Raw genomic sequence first — 16765 nt, 5'->3', positions numbered from 1 at the left:
GTCCCAGGACCCATTCCCCCTCTCCCCCACCTAGAGTGCTGGGCCTCCAACGGCAGCGGGAACCTCTGGGTGGGCAAAGGCGCTGGTCTGGAGGGTGTACCTTGCAGGCAGGGCAGGGCCAAGCTCGGAGGATCGAGCACCGAGGCGTGAAAGGAGCTGGAGAGGGAGCTGGCAGCCTGGTCAGAGCCATGGAGATCTTCCATACTGCTCCAGCCTTCTAGGAGGTTTTTGGCCTCAGAGCACACCTAGCCCAACCCAGCTGAACTTAAGCCCATCAAAAGTCTTCAGAACTCGGGGAAGCCCAGGCTCCACACCCTCCCTCATTGACTGTTGGACTTTAATCTAATCAAAAGCCTCCAGAGGACAGGGAAGGGCAAACTCCAACACTCCTCCCCCAGAGACTGCACTGAGAGATCTGACAACGCTCCAAGAGGGGACACTGACAGAAAGACCCAAAACCAAAAAAATGAGAGGAGCAAGAGCACAGACAAATATGGGGAGCAAATAAGGGGTAAATATGAGCAAACAACAGAAAAAGAAGAAAGAAATTACAATTGACAGCTTCTGCACAGGCAACGAACCAAGAACAAACAATACACAGGAGGAGACAAGTAATAAAAAGGAAATCCCAGCGAATTGGACACAGGCTTTGGAAGAACTCAAAATGAAATTCAAAACACAATTTAAAGAGGCTGAAGACAATTGGGACAAGAATTTTAAAACTAAGATAAGTCATCTGGAAACAGAAAATAGTGTCTTGAAAACCAAAATCAACCAGCTTGAAAATGAGGCAAAGGAGATGAAAGACGAGGCAAAGGAGATGAGAGATGAGGTAAAGAGAATGAAAGAAGACCTCCAAAGAAAATCAGACCAGAAGGAGAAGGATGACCAAAAAGCCAGGGATGAAATCCAGTCATTAAGAACCAGAATACAACAACTAGAATCAAGTGACCTCACAAAGCAGCAGAACACTATAAAACAAAACCAAAAGAATGAAAAAATTGAGGAAATAAAGTAGCTTCCAACTAGGCAGTCTCATCATCCTTCTAACTGAATTTCTTGAGCAAAATTAAAAAAAAAAGATGATCTGGTTTTGAAAGCATGAGAGCTCATGGGCTAGCTGCTGGTTATGTCCCCACTCTATGTGTGCACATCCTCTCAGCTATCTGATCTCCTGCTGCCCAACTTTGAGAAAGAAAGCGTAGAACAGATTCAATCATCACTGCAGAGTGCAGGTAACAACTACACTTTGGGCCATTTGGAAAGAATCTCTCCATTTATACTTCTTACTGTTTTCTTTGAATCTCTTGGAGTGACTTTCCTGTAACTACAGGGCAATAAACAGCCAGGAAGGCTACTCTCCACATTCCCTTTGGAGATGCCTTCTGTTTCTTCCTTTAAACTTCTTCACATTTCCTTAAGTGAGCCAGTACAGCCCAGTGGAGCTTCAAAGGTTAGGCCTATTTCTGTCATGAATGTGCTTCTTGACTTTAGGGAGGTGAATCACTTCCCTCCCAAAGCTCAGTTTCTTCATCTATGAATTTAATGTAAGTGAAAGCTCTTTGACATCCCCATAAAATAAGAAGGATAGATTAATTCAAGAGAATTAATAGAGAGGATATGGGCCTTCTCAGCCACCATGAGCAGATATGAGTTCTCTTAAGGGCATCATTGTATGTCATGCGAATTATTTTAAATGTTGAAGGCATTCCAAAACTACCTTGGACATCCTGTTTACTCACCAGCCCCAAAATTAAAATTGTTCCAAATCAAATGGCCTTCATTATGTTGAAAGTTTGAAATTATCCATGAATCCAAAAATACCCAGTATAGTTAGTATAGAATCAGTTACAAATGTCAGTCGCAAAGGCCCTTAGAACACGTTAAAGCTGAAAGAGGGCTCTGAGAATGGAGAATGTTAGAATGGAAAAAGCCCTTTGACAACAGCAGGTTAGAATTGAGAGGGTTCTTCAAAGCCATCTAGATTAACCCCCTCTTTTTTTTGCCAAGGTCAGAGTTAGTGGCACTCAGGACTTGGGCCTTGAGCAGCGAGGTGGCACCACGGTACACAGAGCTCTGGGCCTGGAGTCAGGAAGACCTAGGTTCAATTTAGCCTCAGACAGTTCCCAACTATTTAGCCTGAAGCAAGTCACTTAACTTCTATTCCTCAACTACAAAATGGGGTGTAAAGATTAAAATTTAGGGAAGACTGAGGCAGGTAGAAATTAGTTTCTCTCTGCAAGGAGTATTATATTTTTATGAGGTTTATTAAAGATTTAAGGATTAAGGAAAATACAGGATAAGAAACACGTGCCTAGGCCAGAGTGGCCTAGACAAGATAATCTCACATCATGGAAGAGCCGCGTCTGCTCCAAAACGGAAGTCCCAAAAAAAAAAAGACAAAAGCCTTTGCAATCAGGTTAAATCCCTTCTCGATCTTGGCCCACCTCAGAATTCTGTGAGATTACAAAGCATTTTGGGGAAGTGGACCAAGGAATTGTGGGGATTGAAGTCCAGAGTTCGAGTCTATTTTTACATTCCCCCCGTTTGATCCTCTGGGGAAGTAGGACTTCCCCAAAGGATCATAAAAACATAATCAATTTAAAGATTACAGTAATGTGAGGATAAGAGAAAAAAAAACGAATAAAACCAATAATTGCTGAACACGTTGACAAAAAGCCAGTTAGGGGGCAGTCCCCTTTGGCATGAAAGTATACATACAAATAAATGTTCAATCAACTACACCCAAAGTTCAATTTTTGTGCAGCTGGCTGGCCTGGAGGCTTCTTCATGGTGTCTTCTCCAACAGTTCAGTTCTGGATTCAGAGAGGTAGCATCTTCTTTACCTAAAATTCTTCTCAAAAGGAATTTAAACTTTGCAATTTAAATAATGATATTTTTTACATTCCCCGTTAAGAGGGTGATTGACAAATACAGGATCACTTAGGGATGCATGGCTGAGATATGAGGTATATGAACCAATTGGTAAGAGAAATTAAAAAGATATTAGAAAAGTCAAAAGAAAAAAAAGAAAAAACTCTGGATGAAAATATAGACTAGCAAAGTCTTATGTGTAAAAATTCCAAGTGAAAAGAAAAATAAATCTGTAACAGGTCCTTGAATCAGGGGCCAATCAAAATGATCTAAGCAATGATGCATTTACCCAGTCAGCAGCCAGGACTACAGAAAGGTACCACACTATGAGAGGCAGAAAAGGGGACCAGATTATATGAGCCAAGGTTTTGGGGATACTCGTCTGTGAGTATTTTCAGAGTGAGTGTGGACACAAGGAAAGCCTATGTCAATACATGTTAAACAGTAACCTTGAGTCTTCACACTAGGTTCAAGACCTTTGTATTGGCCTAGAAGTGCATCAATCCATCCTGGATTGGGTTTTCTTTGGCCCTGTGCAATGGCTCTTGTGTGTATATCTTGTCCTGGAATCAGACAGAATCATTAAGCAAAGTCCCATAATTTTTTAAAATAATTAGTGGCATCATTTTTATAGTCACAAGCTTTTTTGGGATATGTATTGGCAAATGTATCTTAAACTTGTAGTACTGAAAAATCAAAACCTTAATGTTAGTGACATGTGCTTTAAATATAAAAAGGAGAGAAAAAAATTAAATAAAAAAACCTGAAAAAGTATATTGCACATGCAAGAAAAATATAATAAAAAAGAGCTTTTAAAATTCAAAAATATAGATTATAATCATTGACACTCTGTGTCAGCTAAGAAAATATAGACTACAAATACCAAATACAAATACAAATACCAAAAATGAGATCCATTTCCTCTTAATATCTGGCCATGCTCCACTGTAAGTATGAGGCAGATGAATTGAGCAAGGTATGTTTTTCATTTTTAAAGAATAGTACAAATATGTAGTATCAATATCCCCAAAATTCTCAGTAGCCCAATTAATTACAATAGCAAACAAACACACTTTCATATTTCACATAAGTTGCTGTATGGCATTTTTTAAACCTATGAATTGATGGATATTTGTCACAATTTTTACAAACGTAGCAATTCTTTCAACCTTGGTATTTAAACATATTTTTAAACAAAGTAAAACTCATCTTGGGTTATGAACATAATCAAGAATTCTATATATCATTCTGGTGCAAGTAAAGTAATGAGCTGAAGAGTATAAATAAAGGGGTGCTCCTTTTTGGAGGCTTTTTAGGGGTGCAAATGCCCTGAGATTAACTGCCCCAACTTCCATTCACATATTTAGAAATGCAGGAAGGTTGGGAGTTATAAAATGTATTTCACTTCAGCTACTAGAATGGGCCTTACCTCATGGTAGGGGCAGGCAAAATTGACCAGAGATTGTTTAAAAAAATTACAAAAATCATATTTAAAAAACCCTTAAAATCAGTTGAGATATTTAGCACATAAAATTTTCCAAAGGTTGTTATACAATTATAACCAGGTCTGAAGTCCATCTATCCTCTATGTGACAATTTACAAAGTCAAAAATAGAAAAACTTTTTTCACATATGGACTTATTCAATAATATTTGTTCAATACATGGGGGGAAAGCAACAGAATATAACAGAATTGCAAAACTCAGTACATTAAAATGATTCAGTGTAACAGAATAATATTGAATCCAGTAACATATAAATTTAAAATCACAAAGTTAAACCTTAAACAAAAAATGCAATAGAAATACAGAGTTTTTTTTATAAACCCTTGGAGTCTGAAATGCCTTTGAACCTCCAGTCTTTAAAGTTCTTTGGGTTTTTTGTTTGTTTTTAATTATCCATTTAAATGTCTGTTGTCTGAAGGCAGAGTGGTAAGGGCTAGGCAATGGGGGTTAAGGGACCTGTCCAGCACCCCACAGCTGGGGAGTATCTGAGGCCAGATTTTAACCCAGGACCGCATGTCTTTAGGCCAGGCTATCAGTTCCCTGAGCCACCCATTTGCCCCTTCAAAGTTGAATCTTTGGGCTGAATCTTTCTTCTGGCACGCAGGTGAAATCAGTGAAATTACCAGAACAGTCAAAAGGTATCCTGTTAAATAGCCCATTGCTTACAAGTCTGTTTATTCTCTCTCCCTTTCTCTCTCCCCTGCTATGATCCCTCCTCCTGCCCTAGTCTACGTGGAGCCAATGCACCCCCCCCTTTTGTTACCAGCCAAGGATCTGGGTTTGTTGGCCATGCAAGTCACCAGGTGATTGCAATCTTGGTTGAATCAGGTGGGCCAGGTGAGCGAGAGAAAGACCACTGGGGTGGGCAGGGCCAGGGCCAGAGCCGGAGCGCAGACAAGCAGGGCCGAGCAGAGAGGGCAGCCGGGGTGGGCAGTCCAAAGCTGATGGCGGCGGCAGGCAGGCAGGGCTGGGAGCTAATGGCTGGAACGAGCAGCAGCTTTGCGAGGGTTAAAAAAAAAAAAAACTTCAGCCAGAAACGAGTGGATCAAAAAATTTTCTAGGCACTAGCTATTAAAGATGAACTAAAGATCAGAAAAGAATCAGAAGATTGAGATATTTCATTTTCCCGAAGTGGTTATACCAACCGTAAAGATTAAAATTTAGGGGAGACTGAGGCAGGTAGAAATTAGTTTCTCTCTGCAAGGAGTATTATATTTTTATGAGGTTTATCAAAGATTTAAGGATTAAGGAAAATACAGGATAAGAAACACGTGCCTAGGCCAGAGTGGCCTAGACAAGATCATCTCACATCATGGAAGAGCCACGTCTGCTCCAAAACGGAAGTCCAAAAAAAAGACAAAAGCCTTTGCAATCAGGTTAAATCCCTTCTCCATCTTGGCCCACCTCAGAATTCTGTGAGATTACAAAGCATTTTGGGGAAGTGGACCAAGGAATTGTGGGGATTGAAGTCCAGAGTTCGAGTCTATTTTTACAGGGGATAATAATAGTATCTACCTTTCAGGGCTGTTCTGAGTCTCAAATGAAATTAATATTTGTAAAGCACTTAAAGGCACACAGTATATGTGTAATAAATGCTGGTTTCCTTCTTTTCTTCCTCTGACTCCCAGAAAAGTGATGCTATATCATCTATTATGAGATAAAGAATAGGAAAATTCTTTGTAATCTAACCTATGTAAATGTTAAGGCCTATAGTTGACGATCCCCAGCTGGGTTTGGCGGGGGTGGGGTGGGGGGGGACACAAGATTGGCGCCAACTCAAATGAGGATTTGTCCTCCCCTCACTCCCCCCCCCCAAAAAAAGCTAAGTGAGAGAAAAGGTCATGTGATATAATAGAAAGAGCCTAAGACTGGGAAAAAAGGAATCTAGTTTCACTGCTATCAACACTTTGTATAGCTTTAGGCAAACTTCCTCCCAGGCAACCTCTATAAATAGCTAGATGGTTCAGTGAGTAGAGTGAGGGACTTGACCTCAGAAAGACTTGAGCTTGAATTCTGCCTGACAGGTATTTGCCTCATGGAAGGTCACTTATTTTTCCTATCTGTAAAATGGGGATAATAATAGCACCTACCTCCCAGAATTGTTGGGAAAATGAAATGCGATATTTGTAAAAGAGCTTTGTAAACCTTAAAATGCTATATGACTATTGTGTGTGTATGCACGTGTGCACGTGCTAGCAATAATTAAAAAAGCTTGGCTTAATAGAACCTAGAACTTCTCTTCTGTATGTATCACACTTTTGTATCGTAGTTGTATATTTATCCTTTCCCTTTACCCCATTAAGTTACAAACTATTTAATAAGTAGATCTCTTTCAAAAAAAAGAAACATTAATGAAACAGAAGATGGGCTGGTCAGGGGAAAGCCTGTATATAAAAACCCACTAGCAAAACAGATACACTAAGGGATGATTGTGTATGGTACCAATAGATAGTTCTACAGGAAGTACTTTGCAAAGCTTAAGATCTTATCAAAATATGAACCAGTGTTGCATCGTGTTCCTTTAGACAGGTGAAATTCCACAACTGGTGACGGTTGCTTTTTCCACATTTCAAAGCATTTTAACGGCTGTCCTCTCATAGGATCCCCTCACAGTATACCAATGAAGTCATCAGGGCAAAGATCGCAGATTTAGAGCTGGAAAGGATTTGAGAGTTGATCTAATCCAATAAAGACTTGTCTAAGGTCACCTGAGTAGTAAGCGGCAGAACCAGGACCTGAAACCTGGTCTTCTCTGTGCTCTATCCTTGACACAAATGGTTTTATGGTGTTAAAGTTTGTTTATAATGAAAGTTTGTCAGAAGATACATTTACAATCTGTTAGAACTAAAGATTAAATAGGGCCAAAAAGCAACATGAATCAACAGATGTGGGGAAATGTTTTTTGAATGTAGGAAGGCAGCTATAGAAAGAGCACTGTGTTTTAATCCCCAAACATGGGGCAAAGGCCCATCTCTCCTCCTTACTAGCTCTGTGAATGTAGATATGCCAGTTCCCTCATCTGTAAAATGGAAATAATGATGCGTTAAATATCTACTTCACAAGGGTCTTGTGAGGAAAGTACTGTGTCAACTTCAGAACACCATAGTAATACAAGTGAGTGTGCTATTAGGAACAAATTACAGTCCTTTCATATGGTTTCTTGGCTCTTTAGTTGGAAATTTTTAAGGTGTGGCAAATGAAAACAAAATCTGATTGGAAAACTGGATTTTGACATATTTTTATTTTCAAATGTTTTTCCTTTCCTGAGCTCCAATCACTATAAAAATAGTGTATGAACTGCACTCATGGTGTGCCAGCACACAAACATAGGCATCATCAGTCTGGCTGCCAAGGAGTTTAGTAATCTTGGAGGAGACGGTGCGTTGTTGTGGTAGAAAGAATAGTAGATGAGGAACACTGTCTTGCCCTATGCCCTCAAGAAGGTCATTTCCCCTCTCTCAGTCTCAATTTCCTCTGTAAAATGAGGAAGGTATACTGAGTGAAGTCCGAGTCTCCTAAACCTGCCATTGTCCCTTTTAGGTTGAACTCTGATGTTTTTGTTGTTTAAAAAAAAATGGAAATACCTGGATTGCCTCAGAGGTTGTCAGGTACACAGAGAGCTAGATCTGGAGTCAGAGGACAGGGGTTCAAAACTTGCCACACACTTAACATCTGGGTGATGTTGAGCAAATAACTTACACTCCAGCCTCAGTTTCCTCCTGTGTAAAATGAAAGGCTTTGACTAGGTGACCTCTGAAACGCATTCAAACTCTGCTCTGTGATGCTACACAAGTGGGAAGGGCCTGGACCTTTTTGTTCTGGGGAGGCAATGCCGTGCTAGATAGTGAAAAAGCACTTAGAACGGGAAGAGCCAAGCATTCAGCTCAAACCTCCATTGTGAAAAACTGTGACTGGGAGAGTTAAGTCCTTTCTGGGCCAGTTTTATCATCTGTAAAATGGAGATATAATTTGCCAAGAAAGTGCTGACCTTCATTGGTAGAGAAAATTCCTCATGGGGAGCTCCCTGCACCAGATAAAATCAGATCCAGACCACAGGAAGAACTCTTGTCTCTCGGGTGCTTGTGAGGATAAAGTGAGAATAACGTAGGTAGCAATAAACTATATGGACCTTAAGGCATACTGTGCAGAGACGAGGAAGCTTGAGGGGGATGTGACTGAGGAGGTCAGAGAAAAGAACACAATTCAGCTTTAACAGTGCCCCGGAAGACTGGCCTCTTCTTGACCTCTATAGGAGGTGGCCTTGCATCATGGGAGAAGTCCTAGAATGGCCCCAGGAGATCTGGGGCCTGGACCTGGCAGCACCGGTGAATTGCTGAGTGACCCTGGATAATCACTGCCCCCCATCCCTCCTGGACCTCATATAATTTAATATAAATTATACCTCGCTTTCCTTTTGAAAACCCATTTTGGTTGGTATCAGCCCTACCCTTTGACTGGGTGCATGTGTACCATGGGAGGACGCCAGCAGTCTTGTGGCTGGCGCCCTGGCACCCTGGAAGAAGCTGGCCCCTTGTCCTGCATGACTCCTGGTGTCCAAAAGACTGGGCTCTTACCCAGGCGGAGGTCAAATCTGCCCAATCAGATTAGGTAGGCACAGCCCAACTTTTACTAATAAATCAATATAAATTAATACGCAGTCTCCAGAGAATTTTAATCGTGATGGCCAGTAGTAGAAAAGATAGGAGATAACAAATACTGAATTGCTCTATGGTGCACCGTAAGGTCCCTTCCAGCTCTAACATTCTGCAGTTTTTTGAATCTGCATCCCCCTTTATTCTTCATCTCATACCATAAAAGTGCCCTTAAGTATGGAATTGACTCAAACTCATTCACTTTCCAGTGCTCAGAGATGGAGTGAAAGTTATGAACTCACAATCACAGAATCATAGAGCTAGAAAAGACCCCGATGGGAACATGGCCCAGCAACCACCCTTTACAAACAAGAAAGGGATTAATACAAGGTCACTTAGAATAAGTTAGCGGAGCCAAAACTCGACCCACGACTGGCCCCTAGTCCAAGTCTCATTCTAATGCACCAGACTTCTGTCCTTCTTTCACCTTTAAGCAAATATTTAACAAAGTCTAACTGCTTTAAATTGCAGATGAATGTCCTCTAACTAACATAAAACTTCTAATATTAGTTCTTGCTATGCAGTCACATAATACAATTTCTGGTGCCTAGCATAGTGTTTGGCATATAAGAGGCACTTACGTTTATTAACTAACTAATGGATCAAGGGGTCAGGGGGGTAAATGTACATTTTTTTTAGGATTCTGGGGAAGGAAAAATTGTTTCATTTTGGCTAGATTTTTGTTTAAAAAAAAAAAAACCCTTACCTTCCGTCTTGGAATCAATACTGTGTATTAGCTCCAAGGCAGAAGAGTGGTAAGGGCTAGGCAGTGGGGGTTAAGTGACTTGCCCAGGGTCACACAGCTGGAAAGTGTCTGAGGCCTAGGACCTCCCGTCTCTAGGTCTGGTTCTCAATCCACTGAGCTAACCAGCTGCCCCCTTGCTAGATTTTTAATAATAGAGGAGATAAAACAAGTTCAAATCCAACAAGTTTTTTCTTGGGAGAAGAAAATATTTTCATTCCAAAAACTGTTAAAGTTTGTAACATTGCATTTTCTCTTTCTCTTCCAGGTCATGTATGGACTATTGGTTTTTGCTCTAGTACTGCGGTCTATTTATATTGTTACATGGTGAGTCTTACAACATTAACACTAGGAAGATGACTATAGGGCAACAATTGCATATAATCTTGTATATGAGACTGCTTTTTAATAATTTTCTTTTTAAATCAATGATAAACATCCTGAATTGTGCCTGGGGCCTACAATAGCGCTAAGAAAAGCATTTGTTTGACAGCTGTGCCTGCTGTGTCCCTGCCCACCTGCAACCTTTGAATATGGACTGTGGAAACTCCAGGAGCCTTAGAATATAGAGTGTGGTAGTTAGAAACGGACCTTTCTTTTCCTAGATGAGGAAAGTCTCAGAGTGGACAATGACGTGCCCACAGGCCCACAGCTAATGAGAGACAGGGCTGGCTCAAACCTTGGTCTTCTAACTACAATTCCAGTATCCTTTCAGAATTTTCTGGCCTCCTTCTTCACTCAGCTGCCAAAGTGAGATTCCTAGAGTGAGTGTTCAGACCATGAGACTCCCAGCTCCCAGTCACCTCTGGGGATCAAATAGAAAATCCTCTGTTTGGCCTTTAAAGCCCTTCACAACCGGGCCTCTTCCTTCCAAATGACCCAGTGACACCGGCTTCTTCACAGATGACACTCCATTTCAAGTTGAGTCAGCAAACATTTATTAAGCACTTACTATGTGCCAGATACTGAGCCCAATTGCTGCAGACACAGAGAAAGACTAAAACAGCTTCTGCTCTCAGAGATCTCACATTCCACTGGAAAAGGCACCGAGCAAACAACTATGGTCATGCAAGATAGCCACAAAGCAAATTAAAGGTCATCTTGGAGCAAAGGCACTAGCACTTAAGCATGCCCAGAAAGCTCTCCCTCTTATCTCTGCCTCTTGGTTTCCCTGGCTTCCTTCAAGATTTAGCTTAAGGGGCAGCTAGGTAGCTCAGTGGATTGAGAGGCATGCCCAGAGATGGAAGGTCCTGGGTTCGAATCAGACCTCAAATACTTCCTAGCTGGACACGTCACTTAAACCCCATTGCCTGGCCCTTGCCACTCTTCTGCCTTGGAACCAATACTTAGTATCCATTCTAAGACAGAAGGTAAAAGCTTAAAAAGGAAAAAAAAAGACTTATCTCAAATCCTCTCTTCTGCAAGAGGCTTTTTCAATTTCCCTACCCTCCCACACTCAGACACCCACTTCTCCTGCCTCTCCTCTGAAAGTACCTCCAGTTTCCTCTGTTTCTATCTTGTATGCACAAAGCTGTTGGTCCATTGCTTTCCCATTAGAATGCAAGCTTGACTTTGTAGCCCCAGAGCTTAGCACCATACAGGGCACATAGTAGGCTCCTAATAAATGTTTGATGACTGAAAAAGAGGACTTGTAGTACAGTAGAACACTGGGCCTGGAGGTAGAAGGAACTGAGTTTAGACCCCATCTCTAGCTCCAGCTGCAGAACCCTAGGCACATAATCTCTCTGACCCTCAGTTTCTTCATCTCTAAAACAAAGGGCTTGGACTTGATGGTTTAATAAGGTTCCTTCCAATTTGAAATCTATGAATCTCTTACCCCGGTGCATTCGCAAGCCATCCTCATCAAAGTGCCACCCAGTGCTTGTTCCTGGCTGTCGACACATGCCAACTATCCTTGCCTGGGACTCCCAAGAAAAGATGTGTTGGGAAAAGGATTATAGTGTGCCTATGTGAGGTCTAACGGAAGCCAAAACTAATATGATGGGATCTCTGAGATGACTTTCATGAATTCAAAGAAATCCTAACAAATAAACATGAAGGCAAGACTCAAAATGAATTGTGTGTGTGTATGCATAATGACTGCCCTTGATAACACCACCACCCCCCACTTACCTGGATGGTGCGAGGTTCTGGCCTGAGCCCGGCATGTCACTGTTCTTGGTGATGCTCTCAATGTGAAGATTGTCAAGGCTTGGAAGAGAGGAGGGGAATTTTTAAGAAGCCAGTGTTTGTTTTTGTATTCTGCATAAATCTTTTCAAATCCTAGAAAATCTGGAAAATTTTGGCATAGTAATTGTGTAAACTCGCTATGGATTTGCAGCTTGGTTTAATAGAAAGAGGATGGAAAGAACTACCAGCAGATAAGTGAAAGAGGATATTGGGAAATTGTAAGAGCTAAGGCTCATCTTCTCATCTCACATCACAGAAATGCCTCCCTCTCCATCCTGTCCTTCATCCCTGTCTTACACAAAGAGGTGACCCTTCTCCTTACCACAGCAAACCCACTACCTGCACAAGGGATCTCATCCCATCTTCTCTTTTCCCTCCTCCCCCCTATCTTCAGTCTCTCCCTGTCTACTGGCTGCTTCCCTAGTGCCTTCAAACATGCTGGTGTCTCTCTGATCCACAAAAAAACCCTCAATCGATCCATCTATTGCTGATACCTAAGACCCTAGATCTCTTGTATCCTTTGTGGTCCAGCTCCTTGAGAAAGCCATCTACAGTTGGTGCTCCCAGTTCCTTTCCTCCCGGGCTTCTTTAGTTTCTGCAAGTCGAGCTTCTGACCTAACAAGGCTCTAGGTAGCTGGTGGCTAAGTGGATAGAGCACTTGCTAAATGCTTGTTGACATGGCTTGAAGAAGCATGGCTCCAAAGAAGACATGACACAGCACCTCCCCAACTCCTTTCCAGGTGGAATGTGGCCTATATTTTTATACCTTTTCCATGTATTGATTGGGTCTATAGATATTTTCCTTTAAAAATATTCTTTATTATATGTGATATAAAAACAAAATATATCCATAAAAGATTTTTAATTTTTTTTCAAAGAAAAAGCATTGACTAAGAAATGAGGAGATATAGCTTCTCCTTCTAATTCCACTCCTTTCTCAGTGTGACTCAGAGTAAAAGTCATCCCCTTTCCTGGGCCTATCTCAGTTTTCTTCTCTATCAAATAACAATAGCTTCCATTTTTGGTTTACAGTGGTAGGAATTCAAGGAATTACTACCCCCATTTTACAGATGAGAAAGCAAGTGACCTGCCCAAGATCACATGTCTAAAGAGGGATAGAGTTAGAAAACAAACCTAGATTTTCTGACTCCTAGAACATATGTCTGTCTGCTCCAACCTGTTCTCACAGGGGCTTGCACTATGATCTTTAAGATCCAGCCCAGTGTTTGGGTTGGTCTGATGTCCTAGACATTTTTCTCCCCCATTCTAAAGATATAGTTGGAACAACGAGGAATGGGTGGTGGAAGGGAGCAGGATTGAAAACCCCATCTTCCCTACCCCAGAGTTATGGCATTTGAGGAAAGAATATTCAGAGTCCCAAACCATGAGAAGTATTTTGTGCATCCCTGGGAACACTGATGTACAGAGGTCAGGACATTTCCTACAAATGATGAGGACTTGACATCAAACAGTCCTGAGAGGTGGCCCTAGAACCTTCCCTTTCATAAAGTCATGAGCTGTCAGAGAAATGAAATTAGAATCAATGAGGGTGCCACATAGTCCAAGAGTAGGGTAAATTCTGTAATAGTGGTAAGATTAAATTTTTATCAGAGGAAAAACTATGTAGTTTAATAAATATTGTACCCCTTATTCTCTAGTACTCAAACATTTACAAGCTTTGTGACCCTGGGCAAGTCCCTTCCTGCTGACTGTCTCAATGTCCTAATCTGTAAAATGGGATAATAATAGCACCCACTTCCCAGGATCCCTATGAGGATAAACTAACATATTTGTAAAAGCCCTTTGAAAACCTTAAAGCACTATATGAACAATAGCTATTATGCTAACTCTTCTGACCTTTTAAAATTACTAATTACTTGTTTTCCATTGCTTTAAGTAAACACCTGATTTTCATCACTTTTTCATATTACACCATTTAGGCAATGCTTTACCCAAATTTCAAATTTGTAATTTGATCTTGAAATAGCATTTTACTTTATGAAATCCAAGAGTTCATACATACACACATATTTTTTCAACAAATATTTGAGCCTGCTATGTATGAGACCCTCGTCCTAAGTTCTGTATGGGATGTAAAGATGAAGGTAACTTACACTGTTTTCTCATTCTTCTAGCCTTTGTTCTCATCCAGCTTTCTTTTTATATGTTTTGACTCAGTGTCATCCATTATTCCTGGAATGGACTCTCCCTTCCACCTTTTTTCTCCATGAGTTGAAACCCTTCCCTTCCTTTAGGGATGTGCCCCCTAGAAGCCATCCCTAACCCTTCTTCCTACCCCAATTGATGGTAATCTTTCCCTCCTCAAATTTCTCATATCCCCTGAGCTAGACTCCCCAAATTCATCTCACCTCTATTATAGTTATTGGTGTATTTGCACTTTTTCCCGTTATATTTTAAATTCTTTGAAAGCAAAATCTGTCACAACTATCTAGCTCCTACACCAACCACAGGGCCACTCCCATTTTAGACCTTTAATATATACTTGTTAAATTAAATTGAAACAATGTAGGGAGTAGCTAGGTGGGTCAGTGGATTGAGAACCAGACCTAGAGACTGGATATCCTGGGTTCAAATTTGACATCAGATACTTCCTAGCAGTGTGGCCCTGAGTAAGTCACTTAATCCCCATTGCCTAGTCCTTATCACTCTCCTGCCTTGGAACAGGGCACAGTATTGATTCTAAGTCAGAAATTAAGGGGAAGAAAGAAAGGGAGAGGGGGAGGTGAGAAGGAAGAGAAGTTGCTACTCTCAAGGAGCTTTAAGTTAGTAGTTTATAGATAAATACACCCAGAACCAAAAATATTATACTTGGAAGGGAGGCAACAGACAGTAGGGTACAAATGAAGACAATTTTTAATACAGATTTTTATAAATATATATTTTTATTGTTAGAAAATCTCATTTCCCTTAAAGTTGGAAGGGTCCTTAGAAGCCATCTAGTCTAACTCATACCTGGAAAAAAAAATCCCCTTTACATTATGCCTAATAAATGATCATCCAGTCTCCATTTCAAGATCTCTGGTGAGGGGAAATTGCCACCTCCAAAGACCAGCCATCCCACTTTGAGAAAGATCTTAGTGGTTAAGGTTTTTCTTAAATCAACTTGAATTTGCCTCTTTGAAATTTTCACCAGTTGGTCATTGTTTTGCCATCTGGGGCCAAATAAATAGGTTTAATCCCTCTTCCATGTGATATAGCCTTTTAAATATTTGATCAAGGTTATCCCTATCTTCCTTCAATTTCTAAATATCTCCAGTAATTTCTTTCCACTTTCTTTTTCTCTTCATTTGATGTGAATTTTGGGCTCCTCATATCTCAGTTGGCTTGCTGTTGTCAACTAGAATCTAAAGGTCCCCGGACTTGTAGCTTGGAGGGATTTGGTGATCCCCAGTTTATTTAGTTTGGAGGTAGAAACCCCAGGTTTGACCTTGTCACATGAGAATTCCTCCCTGAGGGAAAGTCCTACTTCACTGATCTCAGACTAACAATAGACTTTAAGATGTTTAGTGACTCTTCTAGCCTCCAGAAGCCTCTCCCCATATATCACACCCTCCTTCTGAGGATCAAACTCAGGACCTTCAGCTTGCCAGTCTAACAGGCTGCGAAAAATTTTAAAGTCCAACATCAGTGAAGTCGGACTTTCCCTCAGGGAGGAATTCTCATGTGACAAGGTCAAACCTGGGGTTTCTACCTCCAAACTAAATAAACTGGGGATCACCAAATCCCTCCAAGCTACAAGTCCTGGGACCTCTAGATTCCACGTAGACACTATAAACCTTTTCCAGCTCATCAACATCCTTCCTGCCTGAATGAGACGCAGCATTCCACATTTAGTCTGAGGAGGACATAATGCAGTAGGAACTCTCTAGACTTGGATAACACACTTCTCTTAATGTGTAGCAGGAGATTGCATTGCCTTTTTTGTTGCTATATAACTGTTGACTTATATTGAACTGGAGTTCTACTAAAAGCCCTGGACCCTTATCAGTCCAACAAAACCTCCCCCAACCACCCCCCACTTAGGAAGTTGATTTTTTTCAAGATATTACAGTCCTTCAACCACAGACACTTATGAAGCACCCAAGGTAGAGGGATCACCGAAACAAAAGGCAAAGATAGTCCCTGCCCTCAAGGACTTACATTCTCCACAAAATTGAGTAAATACAAGATATGATGCAAAGCATTTCAAAGAGAAGAAAGAGTGTGATCTGCTAGGGTAAGCGGAGGCTTCCTAGAGGAGTGACTCTATAGCTAGGTATTGAAGGAACCAAGTGATTCCAAGAGGCAAAGGGAAATTCTATCTAGGTCATGTGTTATAGGGATTTAGCAAGAGCAATGCTGAAAAAGCAGGAACAGAAATCTTGCAGGCAGAAGAGGAAGATTCAGGAACTTTGAAGAACACAGACAGTTTCTTCTCAGGGAGTTAACAGTTAAGCAGCCAGGAGCTGAGTAAAAGTCTAGTCCTCCTAGGGTGGGCCCAGAGAGCCAGCCAATTCTCTATCCTGTGGCTTTTCCTCATGATCCAGTCTATCCCTGGGAATCCTGCTGACGCTGAGAGGTTCACCAACAGATCTACACAAGATTACAAGAGGACAGCTGTCAGTGAGGCTTCCTTTGGCCCCTGTTCCTGTGACCTTCATCTTTCCGAAATTTATATGCTAACTAAGGAGGGTGAGTTGTAGTTAGCTAGATTTGTAGGTAGTGAAATTATTAGATAGTGGGATTAGCAATTTGATTTTGGGTTTAAGATAGATCATCCCAATTCCCTTCCCCACCTTCCC

At 41.1% G+C, this 16765-nt stretch overlaps 1 protein-coding gene across 2 annotated transcripts in view; it reads left to right on the top strand.

Annotated features, from left to right (window-relative positions):
• ACER3 (alkaline ceramidase 3) overlaps window positions 1-16765 on the top strand; it is a 208853-nt gene that overhangs the window by 175773 nt on the left and 16315 nt on the right. For both annotated transcript variants that reach the window (XM_001377978.4, XM_007490915.3), the window contains exon 7: window positions 10042-10100. In XM_001377978.4, coding sequence (XP_001378015.1) covers window positions 10042-10100 — 59 coding nt within the window. The remainder of the gene's footprint in view (window positions 1-10041; window positions 10101-16765) is intronic.

This window comes from Monodelphis domestica, chromosome 4, assembly GCF_027887165.1.
Source record: "Monodelphis domestica isolate mMonDom1 chromosome 4, mMonDom1.pri, whole genome shotgun sequence".
Lineage (NCBI taxonomy): Eukaryota > Metazoa > Chordata > Mammalia > Didelphimorphia > Didelphidae > Monodelphis > Monodelphis domestica.
This window is presented reverse-complemented; position numbering and strand designations above follow the sequence as displayed.